This window comes from Lithobates pipiens, unplaced genomic scaffold, assembly GCF_037356315.1.
Source record: "Lithobates pipiens isolate NorthernLeopardFrog02 unplaced genomic scaffold, aLitPip1_a1.2 Scaffold_3, whole genome shotgun sequence".
NCBI classification, from domain to species: Eukaryota; Metazoa; Chordata; class Amphibia; order Anura; family Ranidae; genus Lithobates; species Lithobates pipiens.
In genome coordinates, this window is record NW_027507790.1 from 74,592,581 (window position 1) to 74,615,499 (window position 22,919).

At 39.3% G+C, this 22,919-nt stretch overlaps 1 protein-coding gene across 1 annotated transcript in view; it reads right to left on the reverse strand.

Moving 5' to 3' along the window:
* Nucleotides 1-5,682: 5,682 nt before the first annotated feature.
* Nucleotides 5,683-22,919, reverse strand: part of TMEM132B (transmembrane protein 132B) — a 790,326-nt gene continuing 773,089 nt past the window's right edge. The window contains exons 8-9 of the mRNA XM_077461820.1: nt 8,727-8,918; nt 5,683-7,303 (exon numbers count right to left, since the gene is read on the reverse strand). Of these exons, the coding sequence (XP_077317946.1) occupies nt 6,158-7,303; nt 8,727-8,918 (1,338 nt within the window). The 3' untranslated portion in view covers nt 5,683-6,157. The remainder of the gene's footprint in view (nt 7,304-8,726; nt 8,919-22,919) is intronic.

The following is a 22,919-nucleotide window of genomic DNA, read 5'->3' on the forward strand; positions in this document are numbered from 1 at the left end:
TTCTTGGTTTAAGATATAATTTGTGTTTACGATTAGGAGATTCACAGGTATTTTGCATGTTACCTATATATTTGCTTATACCAGACAAAACAAATGGTAAAATGAAAACCATATACAAAGGAATTTCAAGATGACCTAAATAGAAAGAAAAATATCTCATTGTTAATACAGGCATACCCCACTTTTAAGTACACAATGGGATTTATTTACTAAAGCTAGAAAGTGCAAAATCAGGCTCACTTCTGCATAGAAATCAACAAGCTTCTAACCCCAGCTTGTTCAATTAAGCTTAAGTAATAAAACCTGGAAGCTTATTGGTTTCTATGCAGAAGTGAGCCTGATTTTGCACTTTCTAGCTTTAGTAAATAAACCTCATTGTGTACTTAAAAGTGGGGTATGCCTGTAAATGGAAATATTGCCTGTTAGTACAGGAGTTACGTCATTTCAACCCATCCAACCAAGATGGACAATAACTTTGAGCCTGGAAAAAGACCAGGCAAATATGTTGGGAATGTTGAGGAAAGTTCACTTCAACTTTAACCACTTGCCGATCACCAGCCACAGATGTACTGCGACCAGTGTTAATTTAGTTGACTAAAATGACGAAAACATTTTAGTCGACTAAAAAATTTTAGTCGACTAAATGAATACTATGTTATTCGACTAAAATACGACTAAAACTAAAACAATTGAGATGACTAAAATATTACTAAAACTAAAAGCCATTTTAGTCAAAAGACTAAAATGAGACTAAAACTAAAATGCCATTTTAGTCAAAAGACTAAAATGAGACTAAAACTAAAATGCCATTTTAGTCAAAAGACTATGACTAAAACTAAATTGCAATTACTGAAATGTACTGTAGATTTTAGTTGACTAAAATGTAGGACATTTTAGTCAACTAAAATGTACTGGAGATTTAGATGACTAAATACGACCAAAACTAAAACAATTGCAGAAGACTAAAAAATGGGACTAAAACTAAAATGCCATTTTAGTCCTAAAACTAAAATTAACACTGACTGCGACAAGGTGGCTTGGCTGTGCAAATCACCATAACGATACGATGATTCATACACTAGCTTTCGCGAGCACTCAAATTGGACAGCGGGGGAGCGGGGGAGCCAATCAGTGGGTTCCGGCAGACTCGCAGTCCACCGGCTGCCCACGATTGTTCCCGCAGAGACAGAACAGGGAACTGCCAAAGTAAACAAGGCAGATCTCCATTCTGTCAGAGGATGACACTGAGTTCTGTCTTCCTGATAAGCAGAAAGATGGATCTATGTGTTTCCTCAATCACACAGTGCATCCCCCATAAAGATAGAAAACACAAACAGGGAACACATTGAACAGTCAGTGTCATTCCCTGTCAGTGTCATTAGTACAATGTCAGTGCATATTTTTAGCACTGATTACTGTAATAACGTCACTGGTTCCCAAAAAAATGTGTAAAAAATGTCAGTCCAATCTGTCTGCTGCAATGTTGCAGTCCCGCTAAAAACTGCAGATCGCCGCCATTACTATAAAAAAAAGAAAATAAATAAAAATTCCATAAATCTATTCCCTATTTTTGTAGACGCTATAACTTTTGCACAAACCGATCAATATACGTTATTGGGATTTTTTTTACCAATAATATGTAGAAGAATACATATTGGCCTAATTTAATGAATACATTCATTTTTTTATATTTTGTATTAGAGCAAAATTCGCTGTCTTCTTTTGTTTATAGCGCAAAAAATTAAAACCGCAGTTGATCAAATATCACCAGAAGAAAGCTCTATTTGTGGGAAAAAAAGACATCAATTTTGTTTGGTTATAGCGTTGCATGACTGTGCAATTGTCATTTAAAATGATGCAGTGCCGTATTGCAAAAAATAGTGCCGTATCGCCTAGTCATTAAGGGGGTAAATCCTTCCAGGGCTGAAGTGGTTAAAGAAGGAAATATTGTAATGGGAAGCCCAAATATAGCATAGCAATCCCAAGGTGAAAGGAAGAAAGGCTCTGGCCTCTATGTCATATCAGAGCTTTTGGCCAAGTATGAGCTATACAGGAGGGCTGGACATGGCCCCAGGTTAGCAAAATCACAGCATTCTACAGCTGCTGCAAATTTAGTTGAATGCCATATCATTCTGAAACAAAAACATGATCAGTGTCCTGACCATTTTGACTTTTTTTTTTCATTCAATTTATAATGTTTCTAGAAGCTTAGCAGAGGGAACACTTTTATATATACAAAGCTAACCCCAGCTGTATGCAGGGAGCATAAACATAATTTTCTGTTCTCCTTAAGATGTATAGGACTGGCAATCTGGCTCAGGATTTCTCTTTCTGTACTGATTGCATTTACCGTATATTTAAAAATAGAGCTTTTTTCCTGACACTTCACCTTCATGTTAACCTTCCTGAATCGCCTTGGCTAGATAAACCCATCATTCCAAGCAATGTTATTAGGCAGAGGTCTTGTTGCAATCAATGTATGGAATCAAAAGTTTTACAGCATTGAGCCCAGGCTGTGGATGTTATTCCTTAGAGGAAATAACAACAGCGTTTCACTTGGTCTACTAACTATAACCTTACCGAATTATGATGAATGCAAGGGTGGCATATTTCTTTGGAGATATTATTGCAAAAAAAAAAAGAGAGAGAGACAATTTTACCATTTATGTAAGAATAGAAACTAACTATAAACACAGAAACCTATAGCCTGCAAATAGTGCAAGGCTCCATAGATGTCACAATTTGGATTACATACTCCATAGTGTTTTCAGCGGAAAACCTGCTTCAAGAGGCTAGGAGGAGACACCAGAGAAAGAGGGGACAGAGCACACAAGAGAGGACATGGACTGTTTCTGCTGGACTATTTGTGTACTTTACACATTTGTGTATATCATTGTAAATATATGGTGTGTAAGTTGACGTGGTACATGAGCGTTTATGTTGGTGTGTCACTGGAGAAAAGATTTACAACCATTCCTACAAGGAAGAAATTTAAAGTTATGTATATCCTCATCCCAAACAAATATTCTTGTCCTGCTTTCCCATTTCAGAAAGTTTTAAGTTTTGTGGTCAGTACCAATTTCTCATATGGCAGTTAAATTAGTATGCAACCCTGCTCACCCCCTACTGTTTTACAGCCTACTGTGATCCTGCCAAACCAATCATACCTTATGCACAGGTTACTGACAGTTACCACCTGGAAAACAAGCAACCAATAAATGACCAATGTTGATATTTTTATGGAATAAATCCACCATGCAGAGGCACCTTGGCAGAGATCCCCAGGTTTGCATGCTTAGGATGTTTTATGGTAAATAAAAACATATCTAGTTTTGGCAAAAGGAAAATGCTTTGGATGGCGTCTTGGCTGGAATTTGGCTTTAACTTTTTATTTTTACAATTTATGTGGTTTACCATTCTGTGACTTATTTTGTCCTTACCTCTAATCATGAGATATGTGTATTAGTGGGAAGAGGTTTTTTTTACAAAGGGTCGCTATAGTCTTCCTATTAAGAAAATGTTATGTTAGCCTCTGCCCCCCCCCCCCCCCCCAATCAGCATCAAAATACAGAGAAGTCTTCCCTTCAGAGTATATGCAGATTTCATCATTAGATATATTCATTATGCTTGCAATGATCATGACAGATATGATTTTTTTTTTCTAATGTAGGCCTACTTGGTAGGCTGTGAAAGTCTACACAAAATGGCACTACCAGTTATTGTCTAACATTGTTAAGTAGCCTGTTTTCTTTTCAGCTAATAGGATTGGTTTTAGTAGGAAACAGCAATAACAGCTTCAACAGACTGTACACATTTAGGGAAAAAAGCTGAAACAGCTCTCTTTGGGGCAATGTAATTACATTTTCATTTAGAGAAAATTTGATTCAAGCTTTATTTACAGTGTGGACTCCCCTGATATACTATGATATTAGGAACCAAATTAAATGTGAATATTTATTTTGTCGACGCGATTACATTTATATTTAATTGCATTTGCTGGAGAAAGGTCAGATAACCAAGAGAAGCTGATGCCATTATTCAAGAATAAAGACCATCAAAGCCAAAATGAAATAGTTATTAAAAATAAGTGAGTGAAACATTTCTGAATGGCTTGGAATTGATCAGACTCAACGTGCAAACAGACAGCTGATAGTGGAGGACTATTCAATAACCCATAAAATCTTGTTAAACTATGTCTACAAAAACATTATATGAAAAGTTGAACTATTGGTCTTACGCTCCAAATATTGAGGGAACTCGACCCAAAGAAATGAAGGCATTCATGCTATTATGATGGATATCAAAATGAAAATATCTATTTGCTAAGTACCATTTGGATTTGTTGGCATCCATAAAGTGTAGGATATGTTTTGACTGATTTATAAAAAAAATAAGTGGGTGATTACCTGCAAAAAACAATGAGATTACACATGTTATTTTTCACTTGCAGGTTTAAAAATGTAAGTAGATACGATCCATAGGCTATGCAGGGGGGAAAGGGGGAATTTATGAGAAAAAATACATCAAAGCAGCCCATGGTGAGCTTCCCAATTTATTTCACTTTTCTTTTTCATTTCAACATTAAAAAGCCACCAAACCTCCTCCCCATGTAATGGCTCTTTCATATGTGACTGTAAATGTTGCCACTTATAATGGGCTGCTATGGATCCATAGACTTTTTTGATGTGTAGCACATGGGTTGTCTAAATAAATATTTTATCCCTTGTTCGAATAATACAAAATGACTGGATCAGATCAATGGGCATTCAAATCAAAACTAGACACTGGCATCCTTATCTTTCAAACAGTTGTGTATAAAACAATTCAATAGTTCTGTGTGGCTGAGAGTCAGGCAGCATATCAGTTTCTGTGCAATCAAGTGATCAGAATCAGGAGTTTGCAGGAATATGCCTCTGATGAAAGAAAACCCCTGTGAGGTCAAAAGAACAAAGAGTGCAATGTCATGAGCGAGGTGCTTTGCTGTTTCTTATTAGAAATTATATGCTGACAGCACATTTATTTACTGATTTCTTTGTCATGTGACCCTCTCAGACAGATTTTGTATTTTAAGCATATATCCACTTTTAGCCATTTTAAGCCATTAGGTAGGGACATTTCTAAAAACCCATTGACCTGAGAAGCACAGCATGCTATGGATAGTTCCATATTAACAAATGATCCGCTATGTTCAGTCTTTGTATTTGCACCTATAGAGAGCAGAGAAGGAGTGAGAAGCTATAGGCACAGATATTTACATGAGTTTTCTGACCGTTGTGTTTACAGACATACAAGGCTGATAAATATATCATTGTAGCCTCCTATTGTCCTCGCTGGCCTTATTATATGGTGTGGGAGGGGGGGGGTCCCTAATAGATACCCTGGCAAAAGAAGATCACAAGGGCTTTAAGCTCCAGTACACAGAGAGTTGGAAGAAGCAGTGTATCAGCCAGGAGGCAAGGTGAGGATATGGTCACCTACACCCCCCAGTAAGTGTATCGCGAATGTGAGTACTTTAACAATTTAGAGTAAATGAAAAACAAATGATAAACAGATATTCATAAAATACATGTATACATCTCTGATATAAATAACAAATTGGGAATAACAAATTGAGTTGTCATATATTTATTTTACTATAGTTGTCTTCCTCCACCAGTTGTCTCAAAATAGAATTACTCTATCAAAAACTGGTGTTTTATTTTTATATTTCATTTGTACACATTTGTAATACATTCAAATTTATAGTTAACATGTATCTAAAATATTACAAGAAAAGTCCACTGTGCTTTTATTTGTAAACCTAACAGTGTTCACTTACAAGCAGACATACAGTCAATGGACCAAAGTTCTGGGCTGTATGTGTCAGGTCATGTTCTGTAACAAACTTAGTTCTATTGTCATTTTAAGGAATTGTGTTTAGCAGTGATTACCTGGAGAATTCTCTGTACCCCATGGCACCCAAAATTAACATAACCTACTGACAAACCTCTCATGGGCACTCAGTAATTTAGTGCCAAAAATGTATCAGCAGTATAATCACTGTAACCTTGTAAGAGTTGTTCTGCTTCTCTATTGCTGATTGGATAGTCCCACCCTAAAAAAAAAAAAAAAAAAAGAAACAAAACGAAGGCATAAAGGTGAATATAATCATAGCATTTTACAGGTTGTCCTGAAGACTATCCATGTAGTCTCTAAGTTCACGTGAATCCCCAATGTTCATATCCTGACAAACCCATTTGATATTTTCTTCATTTCCAAAAATGACTGCATTGGTATATTGACCACCCTCTTCAGGCAAAATAGTTGTAAAGGATGTGAACTTTACCCGTTTTCTCTTTGACCCCCCTGGGTTTAATGGCTCATTTTGTTCCTCTTTTTCATAAGTGTAATCAGAAGACCGCATAATTTGACTGTATGGATTCTTTTGAGAACCTCCATTAAGAAGAAAGTTGCTTTCCTCAAATTGTGACCTTCGGTCAATCATTGTAGTGCATTCTTCTGCAGGAAGAGGAATATCTACTTGGTTTTCCAGTAGTTCTACCTCATTCCCAAGCCATACCCAGTCATGAGAATGAGGGATGTTGGTTTGATCAGCCACAGGAAACCTTTTATGTCTGTATTTCCATGCAAAAGCAACACAATTAATTAAGAAAACTAATATTGCAAGGCAAAACACACAAAGAAGGGCATACATGCCAATTTCCAAATCTGTTAGACCTCGTGAAGTCTGTGCAAGTTCGCTTTCCTGGTTATGGACTGAGGCTATTCGTGTAGGAAAACTGGTGTATGGTACAGGAACAATATGGGCATCATTATAGTTCTTCTGATAATCTAATGGAGAATCAGATGTTGAGTTTCTGTTAACTATATCTTCAGAACCAACAGCAGATCCAGGTTTTGGCCACTCGTTTGCTGTCCTTTCCTGTTCTGCAGCTTTCTCTGTAGTTTTACTTGTGATTTTCTTTAAATCATCATCAATGTTTTGAATTTCATTCATATTTCCTTTTTGATCTGAGTCCTTTTGGCCAAATTTAACCTTGATAGTTCCGGTGCCAACAGCAAGACTACTTTTTCTCTTGGACTTCTGGCAGATTTCACTAATCCCCAGTTCCAATTTTATTAAAGGCCCTTGTCCTTCTCCTTCTGCAACCACCACTGGCCAGTTAGACAAAGGGTTCTGATATGTGGACACCACCATCTCATCCAGGGAAGACACCACGATTGAGAAGTCTTTGCTTTCATATATGTCCAGTGGAGTTACTGAGCCATCACTGAATAGGATCCAAACACTCATAACTGCTTCCTGCATTAAACAAAAAGTAAAGGCATCACTTGTTAAAGCTCCACAACTTTCAGCAAGTTAATACATTTAATTCACACAGCATATTGCAGTAAGTTGTGTGATAATGTGTTGATTGACCCCTGATGTTCTGTTTTGCAGCGGAATGACACTAAGATTCAATGTTCTTGCAATCATCAGTCTGAAAGCATTACTCAGGAAGACATGTATGATGCTGTGTTACATTTTTGGTCTATGAACAAATTAAATGACTTGCTTAAAAGATTTTCTGCAGAATGCAGAAGCCACTATTGGGGGATGACAAGATTTAATCCACATGAATAAACTGAGACGTTACATGAATAAACAGAGGTACTTAAGCACTTTTAAATAACCACAGAGCCTGAGCGGTACACGATTCAGTGCTTACATTTTTAAACTAGCAAAGAAGCTTGTGCCACTGAAAGTATGACAACTGTTTACTTGAAATTACATTCAAGAAATAATTAACTACAATTCACTAGAAATTTGATATAACGTTGCACTAAATTTAAAAGTAAAGTTTAGTTAATTTTCAGTAATTCAAATTATAAATAATTTTTGCAGAGTAATCTTTAATTTTTGTTTGTGCATTGAAAGCAGAGATTTGTAGTGTTGCGACTAAACTGAACTCTCAGGGGCTTGATGCAATTACTCTGTCTCTCTTAACAAATATTGACATAAGACTTGGGTTATCCACTAAAAGAAAATAGGCTGCTCACATAGTAAAATAAAAGTTCAGATAGCTTAGTAAATAAGGTGAAGCTGTGTTTGTTTCAAACACCCAGTCATATGTAAATTACAGGACTTTACAGGACTACATGACTAACATGAACATTGCTTCACCTTATTCGCTAACCCATGTGAACATTTTACAAAGGGAGCCGTTCCCACTGCCTTGGTAAATCAACATCCAAATCACAAAATTATAGCTAAATAAAAGAAAATATATAGAGAAAATGTAAAGGAGTAAACATGTTCTCTTAAACCACAGTTCTTTGTTCAGCATAATGTTTTTTGCTATATTTTTTTTCTGTAAAAATATTGACTGAAGGAAGGGATCAGTATCCATTATCATAGTGATAATAGGTAATTTCTACAAAGTGAATTTCGACTTAGCTTCATTTCATTCACCAAGTTAGGTGAAAATACACTTTGCAAAATTAACATGCTCAACTTCTTTAGTAAATCAATCCCTATATATTATTTAAATACCCTGTCGGGTCAGGGGAAAAAAAGTATTTCCTTTTAATTTATATTGAATTGTTTACCTGAAATCAACACAAATTTCAATCAAACTGATTCTTTAACCCCGACATGTTATAAATCAGTGAAATAAACAGCTGACATTTCAAAGCATACAGGCAACATTAACACGCTGAGGTTTTCAGAGAATTTGGTGGTGTACCTGTTTATAGTCATGCAGAATATCACTGGCTGTGGTGGCTGTGATGATCACTCGCTTGTTTCCCTTGCTAGCTTGTACAGCCAAGGAGAGGCCAGTAATAAGTTGGACTCCCAGTTCTACAATTCCCACCCGATCATCCAGCACTGTCACGGTTTTCTCAGCCAAGATTGAATCGGACAAAGGAGAAAGAACCTAGGAAAGAAAACACCGCAAGTATTACTGTATGTATTACTTTAATTTGTAGTATATTCAGGTTTTATATAAGAAGGAGTTAGAATAGATAGAATGCACAATGTAAATAAATAGATAGAATTAACAGGTACAGCAAGCTGTCTATTCTCATGCTGCTCCTGTGATGTTACAGTGGCAAATTATTATAAATAGATTATTGTGCCCAATCTAAAGGGATAGTGGCCTGGCACAGCAGGCATGAGGGCTGGTATCCATATAGCTACAAAGCTTGTGAGCATTTGGGTCCCCAAAATCTTTAGAAGGTTGTATGGGAATGTAGTGTATTTATATGTACAATTTACCTACCCTCTACAGACCCTTGTCCTTGTAAAATTAACATATTAACAAGATCATTGAGACAACTTATGATTTGACATAAATAACTTAACATAACACTGATTTAAATATAGCACCCTCGAGTGTATGCTAAAAGTAAGAGTAGGACCACTGTAGTTTACTAAGGTTCAGGGCTGGGTGAATCTTAACTGGCAGCTCTCTGGTGCCTCCCCCTGGTCTAGAAGGTTGGAGAATCATCTAGAATTAGAGGATAAAGATTAGGAGGAGCTGCCTTGAATATTTATGGAGCCTCAGCCAATCCTCAGAGGTAGGCTGGCAGGGAGCTGAGACCACTTTCTAAATAGACATGAGCCATGGCAGCAGGGGCAGTTGGGTGAAAGATGGAGATACAGTGTTGATGAGGCTGCCGGTGGCCTTTGGGGGTACCCCCTAGTTTGTGGGGGTGTCCTACCTTAGGCTGGGGCTTGGGTGCTAGAAGGATTCTGTCATAACACACAGGAAAAAGTATTTTCTGGAAGCACAGGAGCAAGAGAGAGCACAGAGTGATAAGTCAACACTGTGGGGAGTAACAAAGGGGGAGACATGTAGCCAGTCTCCCTTAAAGACAGCAGTGTGCTTAATTCTTCAGCCTTTCCCTAGAGATCTCCTGAGAGTCAGCCGGGTGGGCTGGTGAAAAGTCAGTCTGGTGGATTGGTGTGGAGAGTTAGCCTGGAAGGCTAGTGAAAGGGGCAGCTGAAGCCAGGTGGGTTGGCAGTGCCTGAAGAGGTGGTGCTGGGATCAGTGGTCACAGAGGAGAAGTTACAGGCTATTTAACTGCAACAGTTATTACTAATCTGACTGAAAGCCTGTCAGATCACTCAAGTGATTCAGCTGGAGCAAACACGTTTGTGCAGGAGGAAAGTGAAGGAGACTGTATATATGAAAGATTTGCTGAAGTCAAGTGGGCATCCCATAATCTCCCATCCCTATCCAAGTTATTAACCCTCTAATAAAAAAACAAAGCAATGTCACGGACTGTTCTCTGACTCTGGGTGCTTGTGAAGATTTGATGTCCCTGCCTGTGCAGTAGAGGGGGATCCAAGTTCATCAGCAGTCCCTACGGGGGTGTGCTACATAAAAATAATACACAGAATGTTTAAGACTTAAAAAAATATGTTATAAAGACCATCTTCCAAAGGCCATTTTTTTTAACTTGCACTAAAAATGTAGAGGCAGGTTTGTGACACCAAACCTTTTGCTGCACAGATTCAGCCTTATCATTCTTATAATGCTTATATTTTATTATATTATTTAGTTTCATACTTACTTAAAATGAATGATAAATTTGATGACAGTGTGAAAGAATACTACTTGCATTTAAAGTTCAGTATTATTTACAGTATTATTATACATGTTATGTATTATGTACATTATTTCATTGCAACTACCCCAAAATGCAGTGCAGGCACCTCTCTATTGCTGATCACTGTAGTATAAAGTATGGAATACTGGGAGCAGAAAAAGCTTTCTTAACAACTAAAAGGTACAGTATGTGCAGGCACCTTTAGGCAGCCTCTTCATTTTATATGTTGATGTCAGGTCCACTTTGAGTCGTTATAGTAGTTATTACCAAATACCTTGTAGCAATGGAGCATTGAGGGGGTCCTTCTAAATACAATTAGGACAATTAAAGACCTATTTTGACAAACGTTTTTTTTTTTTCTTTGAAAGAGTGAGCCCTGGTTCACACTGATGCGATATGACATGCAATTTGACATGTCAAATCGCATGCCAAATCGACAGCTATTGCCGCAATGGAACTGTCCAAATCAGTGCAACGCCAGCTTTGCGGCGCCGCACCGATTCCCAAAAGTTTCTGTACTACCTTTCACAATATCATGTGTGATTTCAATAGACATCTGTGCAGGGAAGCGCACAGATGTCTTTGAAATCATCGGACTGACATGAGGGAATGAAATCGTGTGAGTTCAGCTGAACTCGCACGATTTCAGTCCCGCATCAATGTGAACCAGAAATAATTTAAACATCTTTCAGAATCTTACCATATGGCCAATCCCTGGAATATGATATCACCAGTAAGAAATTGTCCCAAATGGGTCACAGAAAGTGAAATAAATGTTAACTCCTTTCCACTACACTAAATAGGGGCTTTTTATTGCTTTTTGTGTCACAATTGTAGGGAGAAATGTATGACGTACATTAAAATGAATGAGAGACAAAACACTCCTCTCAGCTACTGATATACTCTATATTACAAAAAGTATTGGGACACCTTCCTTTACACGCACATGAACTTTAATGGAATCCCAGTCTTAGTCTGTAGGGTTCCATATTGAGTTGGCTCATGCTTTGCAGCTATAACAGCTTCAACTCTTCTGGGAAGGCTGTCCACAAGGTTTAGGAGTTTTTGTCATAATCAGGCTTTTTTGTGCTGGACCATTTAGGTACTGCATACCTGCACCTCCCAGCAGGAGGTGGGGGGTGGGTGGGGGAAAAATTACCATCTCTCACTCACACAGCTCTGAACTTTAAAAGTCGAGACCTGCTCCCCAACACATGACCCACTGCACCCTGGGCTTGGTCTGCCCCTGTTGGGCACCTTAGAGAGTGGGACACTCTCTGAATTCCTGCTCCTGGCATTGAATAAATCCTCTACTACTAGGTGGATTAATCTCCACTCAGCAGTAGAAGTATAGTCCCAGGGTGACATCGGCATCAAAGATCAAGAGAGAGAGCAGTGCAAAAGTACAGGTGAGCAAGTAAATAAACACTGCTGCCTAAAAGGGCTGCTTTTGGCCCATGTATTCATCTAAATGTGCATATATAGTCTAACTTGTGTTTTGCTTATCACCTTGTAGTTATAATTAAAATGCTTCTTAAAAGTAATGATCTACACCAATACCAATGATGTTCAGCCATTTTAAGTTTGTATCTTATAGGCATTCTGAGGAAAGCCAAACCCACAATATCATCTGTATTCTCTGATGCAAAATTATGGTAGCGTCAAGCTATACAGTACATATTTCATATGCGCTCAATACATTTGCCTTCCCTTTTCAACAGCCTCAACACTTATATGTTAAAATTGTAGCATACCATGAAAAATTCAAGAATATAAACATGCCACAGTTAATATTTATCTGCTTGTTAATTATGTTTTCAGGAAATCACCCAACACCCCAATGACAAGGTGGCTGGAAAATCGACTTGTCTGTCGGTGACAGAATGAGGTTCTGAGAAATCTTGTGGTTGTTATGTAGGTTTTTAGGTCCCTTTTACAAGGATGCCCTCCATTCCACCTTGGTAGGGGATCCTAGAATGATCCTCTGCTGAGTCAAAGCAGAAATGGACATCAGATAAGTCTGTTTCAGATTGTTTCTCAATTTTTCTCCCATTTAATTCTTTTGCATGGCCAAATGTAAAAGAACACGCATCCACATATATCGACATGTGGTCAGGTCAATAAGAGGACCTGGGCACAAAGTGATGGACTTGAATAGACCTGGATGTGGGTGACTATAGACGTATGCACATCCATTTACACCATGCATCATAGGTCAAAATTGGACTGCCGTATTATATAACCCCGCCAACACACACACACACACACACACACACACACACACACACACACACACACACACACACACACACACACACACACACACACACACATTGATGGACAGTGACAGTGTTAGTTATATACTCCCCCTGCATTGGTGGTCAGTTGATCAGTGCCAGAGCTGTTAAATTCCACCCCCCCCCCACACACACATTGGAGGTTTGTGAAGAAAGAACTTTACTCACTTTCACCCAAGTTGGCTCAGGTTAGTTTGGGGGGGCCAGTTATCACAGAGTGGCTGCCACTGCTGCTGCTTTCCAAAGAATGCAAATCTGTGGCATCTGCAAACTGTGGCATTCTGGTGTGGTTGGATACACTGGGGGGGTGGACATCAAACCCCCTTAACTATACCTCTGCCAGCCCTCAAAAAATCCACTCGCCTGCTCGCATTTTGCAAGTGGATTTTGAGGGCTGGCGAGCTATATAGCTGCCTAGGAGCGGGGGGAAAGCACCGCCGGCAGCCTGGGTGGATTGGGGGTCCTTCTCTCAGTGATCACAAAGGACAAGAGAGAGAGAGAGAAGCCCAGGTGATTAAAGTGCAGCGCAGGGAACAAGCAATAACAGTTCATTTCAATTGCTGTGTTCCCCACCTCTCACTGTCAGATACAGTCCCTCCTCCTGGTCCCAGGACTTTGAAAAACAGATCATCTGTGCCAATACTGGTGATGGGTGATCTGTCAATCAAAGTTCCCCAGCCATGGGGCGGGGCTGTATATGATGAACACGGCAACTGAAATGAAAGCTGTTATCGCTGTGTTCCCTGCACTGCACTCTATTCACCTGGGAGGCTCTCCTGTTCCTCTCCTCCCCTGCACAGGTAGGCTGCATAGTGGACACAGGCTGAATGGTGGGCACACAACTGCATATTTGGCACACAACTGCATTGGTGGGCACAAGGCTGCATTGGTGGGCACATAACTGCATATTGGGCACACAACTGCATTGTTGGACACAAGGCTGCATTTGTAGACACAAGGCTGCATTGGTGGGCACACAACTGCATGTTGGGCACACAACGGCATGGTGGGCACACAACTGCATTGGTGGACACACGGCTGCATTGGTGGACACACGGCTGCATTGGTGGACACAAGGCTGCATTGGTGGGCAAAGGCAGCCTGCATTGGTGGGCACGGATAAAGTTTTTGTAGTTGTTAATATTTATAAATTAATTCTGCATAAAACATTTAAGTGTAATTTCATGAGAATTTATGAGGGCATGTTTAGGGGCGGAATTAGGGGCAGGGCGGGCTAGGGCAACTGGTGGCTAGTAAACCTTAAGGCCTGACTCGTAGCTCTGGACTTGAAATTTGGAGCCCTGCCTCTGCTATGGGCCCCTAAAGAATAGTAGAGTTAGTAGAAAAGGTATTTGCATGTGCTATTCATCACAGATCCGAAAAATAAAATAATTATTACCGTATTTTCCGGCGTATAAGACGACCTTTTACACCTAAATTACACAGCCAAAAAGTGGGGGTCGTCTTATACGCCGGGTATGAAGTGGCCGCAATGGATTTCAGCCCGCCGAGTGCTCGGTAATACTGTATACATACAGTATGCACCGCTCAGCCAATCCCGGCGGCCGATGCACTCTGTTGATGAATACAGCCTTGCTAAGCCTGCTCGGATTGGAGTAGCAACCTCTGCCAATCCGAGCAGGATACAGTACAATGAGTCAGAGCGGCGCGGGCTGATGATGTCACAGCCTCTGCCAATCCGAACAGGCTTTGTATAATCAACAGATTAGTAAAATACATTGCCTACCATGATTGGCTTAGCGGTGCACATTGTATGCACACTGTATTCTGCAGTGTTCCTGGCCCTACTGTACTAACACAGCATCATATACTGTGTACCTGGCGATCTGCATATTAACAAAGCATCCTGTACTGCACATCCAGCTCCAGATCTCCCCAAAAATACAGGTATGATTTATGGGGCTTTGGAGGAGAGGATTCATTGTTGCTGCCTGCCAATTGTGGGATCTCTGGGACTTGTAGTTCACAAGTTTTTTCTGATGTTAAGTCTGATGTGTTTTTTTGTTTTTGTTTTTTTACGTTTCTGATGTTTTTTTTTAAATGGTGTTGCCTCCGAAGGGTGGTAGTCTTATATGGTGAGTATAGCCCAAAACCTAAGTTTTCACTGGCAAAATAGGGGGTCGTCTTATACGCCCAGTCGTCTTATACGCCGGCAAATACGGTACTCATTTCAGAATAGTGGGCTCCTCCCAATGTCCTAAAATTAAGAATAATACCTTTGGATGTGTGATGGAATGTTATCTTACCATATCCTTCTAGGTTATACTTCCTCGATATGTTTCACTCAAAGCCGCAAAACAGATGTTGATTTATTATTGGTATATGCTCTTTCTTAATATTCTGGTAATGTCCATAATTTTGCCAATGCACTGCTAATAGTATGGGGGAAAAGTTTCTGGATTGGTTTAGAGAAACCTTGTCTGAAATGGATTAGTAAGGTTGACTAGGAGGTTAGGCTTACAATGATTCTAATTGTTTAATTTATAAGGCTATTTCTTTCCTCAAAATAGTTGTTTTTGTAATAGGTCCTGCTTACATCTTAGATGTACAGTATACTGTAGTAAAAACTTAAACAGTTTGCTCTGTGGACAAGAAAGGTTGTGATGAGGCTTCTGGTGACAAGAATATACTAGATATACTAGATATTTGGGATCCTAAAATCATATGCTGAAATGCATGTGTAGAGTAAGGGCCGACAAACACAGATAATCTGTGCTGCTAGCAGGTAAAGGAAGGTTATGATCAAGGCACATAATCCAAAAAGGTATGATTACAAAAGCAGCTTTTTGCAGAGATAATAAGATTTTGCTAAAAGATTTCCTACAGAATAAGCTACTGTAAATGTGAATCAAGGATTACCTAGCTGTTGACAAGTTAAAATCGTGCTCATAATATTTCCTCTCCCACGTGCCCCTCCCCCTGACTTTTCTGTCAAGATCAATGGCACAATTATCGGTCCGTGCCCACATGCAAGGGTGTTAGGAGTAACCCTAGACTCTGAACTGTCCTTTCAGGCCCACATCCAATCCCTGTCCAAATCATGCAGCCTTAACCTCCACAAACATCTCTAGAATACGGCCCTTTTTAACCAATGACATCACCAAGCTTCTAATTCACTCCCTGGTCATCTTGCCTCGACTGCTGCAACTCACTCCTCATTAGACTACCTTTACATAAACTATCACCCCTTCAGTTCATAATGAATGCTTACCACCTTACCAACTGTTCAGTGTCCTCCACCCCTCTCTGCCAATCCCTGCACTGGCTTCCACTCACCCAATGAATAAAATTCTAAGTGCTAACAATAATTTACAAAGCCATCCACAACTCTGCCCCCAGCTACATCACTAACCTAGTCTCAAAATACCAACTAAGACGCTCTCTTTGGTCCTCCCAAGACCTCTTGCTCTCTCACTCCCTTGTCACCTCCTTCTATGCTTGCCTACAGGATTTCCCTTTGGAACTCCCTACCCCAATCTGTCCAACTGTCCCCTAATCTATCCATCTTTCGACAATCCCTGAAAACCCTTATCTTTAAAGAAGCTTATCCTGCTTCTAACTAATACACTGTTTTACTTTCTCCATCAGATCATCCCCCACAGCTATTAACTTTAGTATCAATTGACCCTCCCTTATAGATTGTAAGCTCTAGTGAGCAGGGCCCTCTGATTCCTCTTGTACCAAATTGTAATGTAACTGTAATGTCTGCCTTCATTTTGTTAAGAGCTACGCAAACTGTTGGCACTATATAAATCCTGTATAATAATAATAATAATAACACTACACCACAGACAGGCTCAGGAGTATATGAAATCCAAATGCAGAAAACAGAGGTTGGGAAGTCAACTCAGTAAAGTTAAACACAAATAGACTATGCACCTACCCTTGCTGGTAAAAGCTGATCATCTAAACAGCCACAGTTAAAGAATAGACGAGTCAGCTATGGTGAGAGTGGTGACACTGGGGTTGATTTACTAAAGACAAATCCACCGTGCATTGCAAGTGCACTTGGAAGTGCAGTCGCTGTAGATCTGAGGGGAAGATCTGAAATAAGGGCAAGCTCTGCTGATTTTTATCAACAAATCATGTGCAAGCAAAAATGCTGTTCTTTATTTTCCTTGCATGCCCCCCTCAGATCTACAGTGACTGCTCTTCCAAGTGCACTTGCAGTGCACTTCTAATGCACAGTGAATTTGACTTTAGTAAATAAACCTCAGTCTAGTTTTGTTGCAAGGATTGTATTTGACAGTTACAGGAGAGAAAAACACTGACAGGAAACAAAGCTGCCCAATAAGTCACCATTTTATATGCTGCATTTGAATTTGTAGTAGTCTTTTTATGTCACAGTACTTGAATTTTGCTATATATAGGTAATGGTTCCATAGCCAAGAAAAACAAGATGGACAGCAGAGGGCACCTCTACAGTGGAACCCCTGTGGCATAACCAACATAAAAATGTAATCCTAGAGCAGATCATAGAACAGTAATAAGTACATAAGTAAATAAATAGGTAAATTGACCTGGAAAAAGCTAAACACCTTCAAAATAATGCAAGATAATTATATCCCATCATATCAAAAGCACGTTCTAGGTCTACACTTAAAAAATTGACCTCTTATTAATACTAGTTGGAATAAATGATGAATTTGAACACCAATCTAACATTATTCATTTGTTTGTTCAGGAGATAGTACATAATAATACAGTAGTGGGGATGGGCGAATGGCTTGGCCTGAGCATAAGTTCGGGCAGAACTTTCGCTGTTCAGATGTTCAGTGAGTAGCCGAATAAACTGGTCGTTTGACCGTTTGATCGACTCCCCCGAACCATCCACAATGCATTGCGACTCTGAAAAGTGCTTTGCAAGCCCTGATTGCCTGAAGCAGTGAAAGCTTCCACCAATCAGGGCACAGAGCACTGTCAGAGTCATGATTGGACACTGTCATCATGACTTTCTTTAGCCAATTGTGGCTCATTCCCGCTCCACAGTATAAAAGTATTCTTTCAATGGCAGCCATTTTCAGTGTGATTTTGGCATGGAGAGAGTTCAAACAGGGCTCTGTTCAGTGCTATTAGTGAGTTAGTGTGCTATACTGTGCTATTTTGTTTCAGTCTAGGGATAGTGGGAGTGTAGTTAGGAGGAACATCATGAAATCCAAACACTTTGCATAATGTGCAGCTAGAGTAGGGACAGGCCAGATAGTTTCACTGTAGTTTAGTGAGACCGTATCATACATACATACATACATACATTAGTGTAGAGTAGGGACAGCTTAGATAGTTTCAGTGTAGTGTAGTGAGACAGTGTCAGTAATCTTTACATTAGTGTATAGCTAGAGTAGGGACAGTTCAGTGTAGAAATGGTTGAATACCGTCTATTTGATTGCGTTACTGCCAGTTTAACGCCATAAAGTTTTGTGTGTGTTACTGCCAGTTTAACTACATATAGTTCTTCGTGTGTTACTGCCAGTTTAACGTCATATCGTTTTGTGCGTTACTGCCAGTTTAAGGCCATTTACTTCCGTGTGTGTTACTGCCAGTTTAACGCCATATAGTTCTGTGTGCGTTACTGCCAGTTTAACGCCATATCGTTGAGTGCATTACTTCCAGTTTAACACCATATAGTTCTGTGCGTCACTGTTTGTTTGGCGTATTGTATTGCAGTATATTACAGTGTATCCGTAGAGTGTGTCTGTGTAGTGTGAGTACTCAAATTAAAGTGCACCAAACACATCTTTACATTCATTAAAGTGCATCTATATACAGATTTCAACTTCTTCTTTACATTTGCTTATAAGCACTGCCCCCTCCCTTCCAATAATGTCTGGGAGGACAACAAGGAGAGGCAGATATTCCCTTGGTACTGTAAGGGGTCCAGCAACAAATTTGTCCACAGGCAAAGGTGGATGTGGTGGTCAGTCCTCAGACAGGGCATAATTTCCTCTGTTTAGTGAGTTTGCCCATGCTATCCAGCCACAGCATGCAGAGGAGATAGTTGACTGGCTTACTAAACCTTCCCCATCCTCCTCATCCTCACACAAGCAGAGACAAGTGTGCAATCCCCTGCAGTTGCCAGAGTGGATAAACCTGCCTCCTTGTCCACATCTATTCCTGCCATAGCCCCAACATCAGCCATTGAGGAGTCAGCTGAGTTATTTGACCACAGTGTCAGCCATTTGCTCCTTGATGATGCCCAGCTATTACTGGATTCAGATGTTGCTTCTGAGGATGAGGATGACAGGAACATGAGCCTAGAGAGAGGGAGGAACACTGGTAGACAAACTGGCATTTATGTTCCCCAAGCCACAGTGTATTGCCAAGTTGTCTCCAGTGGTAATGACAAAGATGGAGGTGATGATGATGAGGTCCCTGATGTTACTTTGGTGCCAGATAGAGAAGAGGAGTAAACTGAAGGTGATGCGACATCAAGAAAGAGTAGACATAGCTGTTATCTCCCGGTCCACTCCCCAAAGCTCAGATGTCTGGGCCTTTTTCAGCACATCTGCAGCAGATTGCACTGTTGCTATCTGCAAACTGTGTCTCAAGCACATTGAATGTGGCAAAAACACCAACCATATGCATAGCATTGCAATTTTTTTGCCTTCATTAAGAGTACCTCTATAAAGTTATCACGGGAAGGCGCCATCGACACCCAAAGATCAATTTTCTGCACCTATTTAACAGGCGCATATCATTGCAATTTTTCACAGCAAAGCCAATTCTTGCTTTCATCAAGAGTACCTCTATAGGGTTACAGTGGGAAGGCACCACCGACATCCAAAGACCAATTTTTCTGCACCTGTTTGACAGGTGCATATAATTGCAATTTTTTACAGTAAGGCCAATTCTTGATTTCATCAAGATTAGCTCTATAGGGTTATGGTGGGAAGGCGCTACCAACACCCAAAGACCAATTTTTACGCACCTGTTACTTCTATACAAAGTCAAAGTGACACCAGAAAGTATCCAAAAAAATCTATAATCTTGTTCCCAGTGCACTACATTGTGGCCTCATCATACACACTGGCTCCCCAGCTGTTGCTGAGCAAAATAAAGGCAGCTTGCTGGGAAAATGTCATTTTTTTGGCTTTATAAATGCAATTATTGCTGCAACAGATTCTAGACATGGTACAAATCTGTCACTTTACAGGCAGACTAAGAGGATCCCCCATACACTATATTGGAAGGATTACATTTTTAGTCTTTCACTGCAAAATCAAAAATATCACTGCTCATTCAAAAATTACGTTTTTCACAAACTTTTTTTATTGATACATGTCCCCCAGGACAGGACCCGGACCCCTAAAACCATTGTATGCCCAATTACTTGCATATAAGCCTTCAAAATTGTCACTTTTGATTTTTGATGTTCGGGTCCCATTGACTTTAATAGGCTTTGTAATTTAGGCCCAAACTTTTGCGGTGTTCGAAAGTTCTGGTGCAAATCGAACAGGGGTCCGTTTGGGCCATTCCTATACAGTAGTAATAGTAGCAGTAGTAGTAATAATAATAAGTCAATTTGCTAAATCTTTTGTGAAGGAAACTCACTGGAAACTTTTGTAGACAGTAGGATCTCTATGTTTATTCAGTGTCATATTGATGTAGAATTAAAGACACTCAAAGAAGAGAGAAGTACCCTTCATAATATCATTATACACAGGTAGATCAGATAAACATGGGACTCGTTTCCCAAAGCATCTCTTGAAATATAATGTAAGCCCATCAAGTTTTAAAATTGTTTTACAGAAGTAAGGATCTCTTCAGCAGAAATAGGTTTAGCAGAGATGAAGTATCATCAGATAATTTTGAAGGGATATTTGCCATAACCAAGCATCTGATCTGATTTAATTCTTGTGTATAATTTTTTTGTGATATTGTATATACTGTATATAGTGTCTGTGATGAGGCAACTTTGTAAAAGTGATGTCAATATTTTTCATAAAACATTTCATGTTAGAGAACTTTTAGCGGATGCAAAGGATATATCCTTTTTAATGACACATCTTGGTCCTGAACTTTAAACAAGCTTTTAGCTTGTTAATCTTTTGTTTTAACTAATTTAACATGAACGCTATGGTCTGCTAAATAGCAATTTCTTAATTCGCTTTATATATTACCCAAGTTAACACTTATTGAAAGAATTAATGTAATTTAAAGGTATGCCTTCAATGTGTGGGTGGCATTTTGTCTCCTTCTCAAGTGAATGTGATTATCTTGCTGAATCCTATAATTTCGAAAAATATTCTGCACCAATTATTCTCTCTTAGTCTCGCTTAGCTAGCTAGAAATATTGCTTTTCCAATCCAGAACATCTATTTTTTTTCTGAAAACATTTAACCTAAAGTTTGAATGATCTGCTGGGCCAAACATCCGATGACATTTGAGGGATAACGGACAGCATATCTGGCAGATGCAACCTAATCATTTCAATGTCTCCAGAAAGCATTGACAACACAGTGCAGCATTTAAGGGCTTAAAAAGAGTCTATACACTTAAGATAGAAGAAAAAAATACATGTGCATTTAAGGTAAAACTGTTTATGTGTAATCAGTCTGCAAAATCGTGTTTCCCAATGCCTTGATTAGATGGAATTTAGCATGAAAACTCAACATAATCATATTTGCTTTAAAATACTGTCTAAAGTGGTATGGTGTAATTTTGTACTTCTTGCACTGTATATGGCAATTTGCATAAAATTATAAGGTTAGCTATGAAAACAAAAGACTTTTTTTCCACAGGAGTTAATAAAAAAAAAATCATGTATTTAACACTCTCTTTACCAGCAGCACATAGGAGAAGATTGTGCTGTTGAAAGCAATGTTTTTCTGAACATGTTGACCTTAAACCAGGATTTCTTAACCAGGTACACCAGGTACACCCTGAAAAGTCCACAATCTACCATTGCAGCAGATTTCTATCCACTATTCACAGAGCCAGCAACCCAGGATAAAAGAAATCCTGCCTACTATTCCTGCCTACTACTCTAGATAATTACCGAAACCCTGGGTTTGCTACAATTGATACTGGTAAGTTAATAATTTTCCCTTGAAAATTGGGGATGGTGTATCAGGCTACTGCCTTCAATATGAGCAAGGTACATAACTAGAGGTAGAGTTGATGAGGACAATAGCCTCTTTTCCATTGTTGTGGGGGTCTATGGGCAATGAAATTATGGAAATCTAGAAGCCCCTAAAATAAGGTGCCGCCCCACCACCATGTAAATAAGCAATGGGTACACATTCCCTCTACAAAATGCAAATACTAAATAAAGATGCAGACACACTATGACAAATCTTCTATTTAAAAAGAAACACACAAAAAATGTCCCTCAATGTAAATCCATAATCACTCACATTATCCAGCAATGCAGTCATGATGAACAATGTCCGTAACATGACTAAAGGTCTATTTCTGGTGACAGCTCTTAGGAAAAAGGCGGAACATCACTGACCAAATTAATTAAAAACATCACCAAGTATACCCCACCCCATTGTTTATGTTCAATTGTCATCTAGGGAACTGTCATTCGTGGATCATGTCGGCATGTTTTTTTCTTTTGTGGATGTCATTCCTCACGGTTAACATGGATCTCTTGAAAAGGAGATTGAATTTATATCATGGGGACATTTTTTTGCTTTTATTTTTAGAAAAAGACTTGTCAAATGTGTCTGTGGGTATAATTGCTTTACATTTTTGTGAATGATTATTGTTAGCCCTAACTCATTCATGTAATGCCGAAGAGGCCCTTCATCTTATATACATGGGCAAGCCTCTTTTGAAGGGGGTACCTGGCAAATTGGTTGATCTTTTACAGTCATAGTTATAGCTAACAGCTTGTGTTGTATATGATAGCAGACACTGGCAGTTCACAACAACAAAATTACAACACAGGCTGACAGCTATTACTATGACCATAAAAGATCAATTTACACCCTGCCTCCACTGAGTGGGGAGTCACTGGAGATAAGCTGTAGACACAGAAAGTGCACTCATGCACTGAATGGG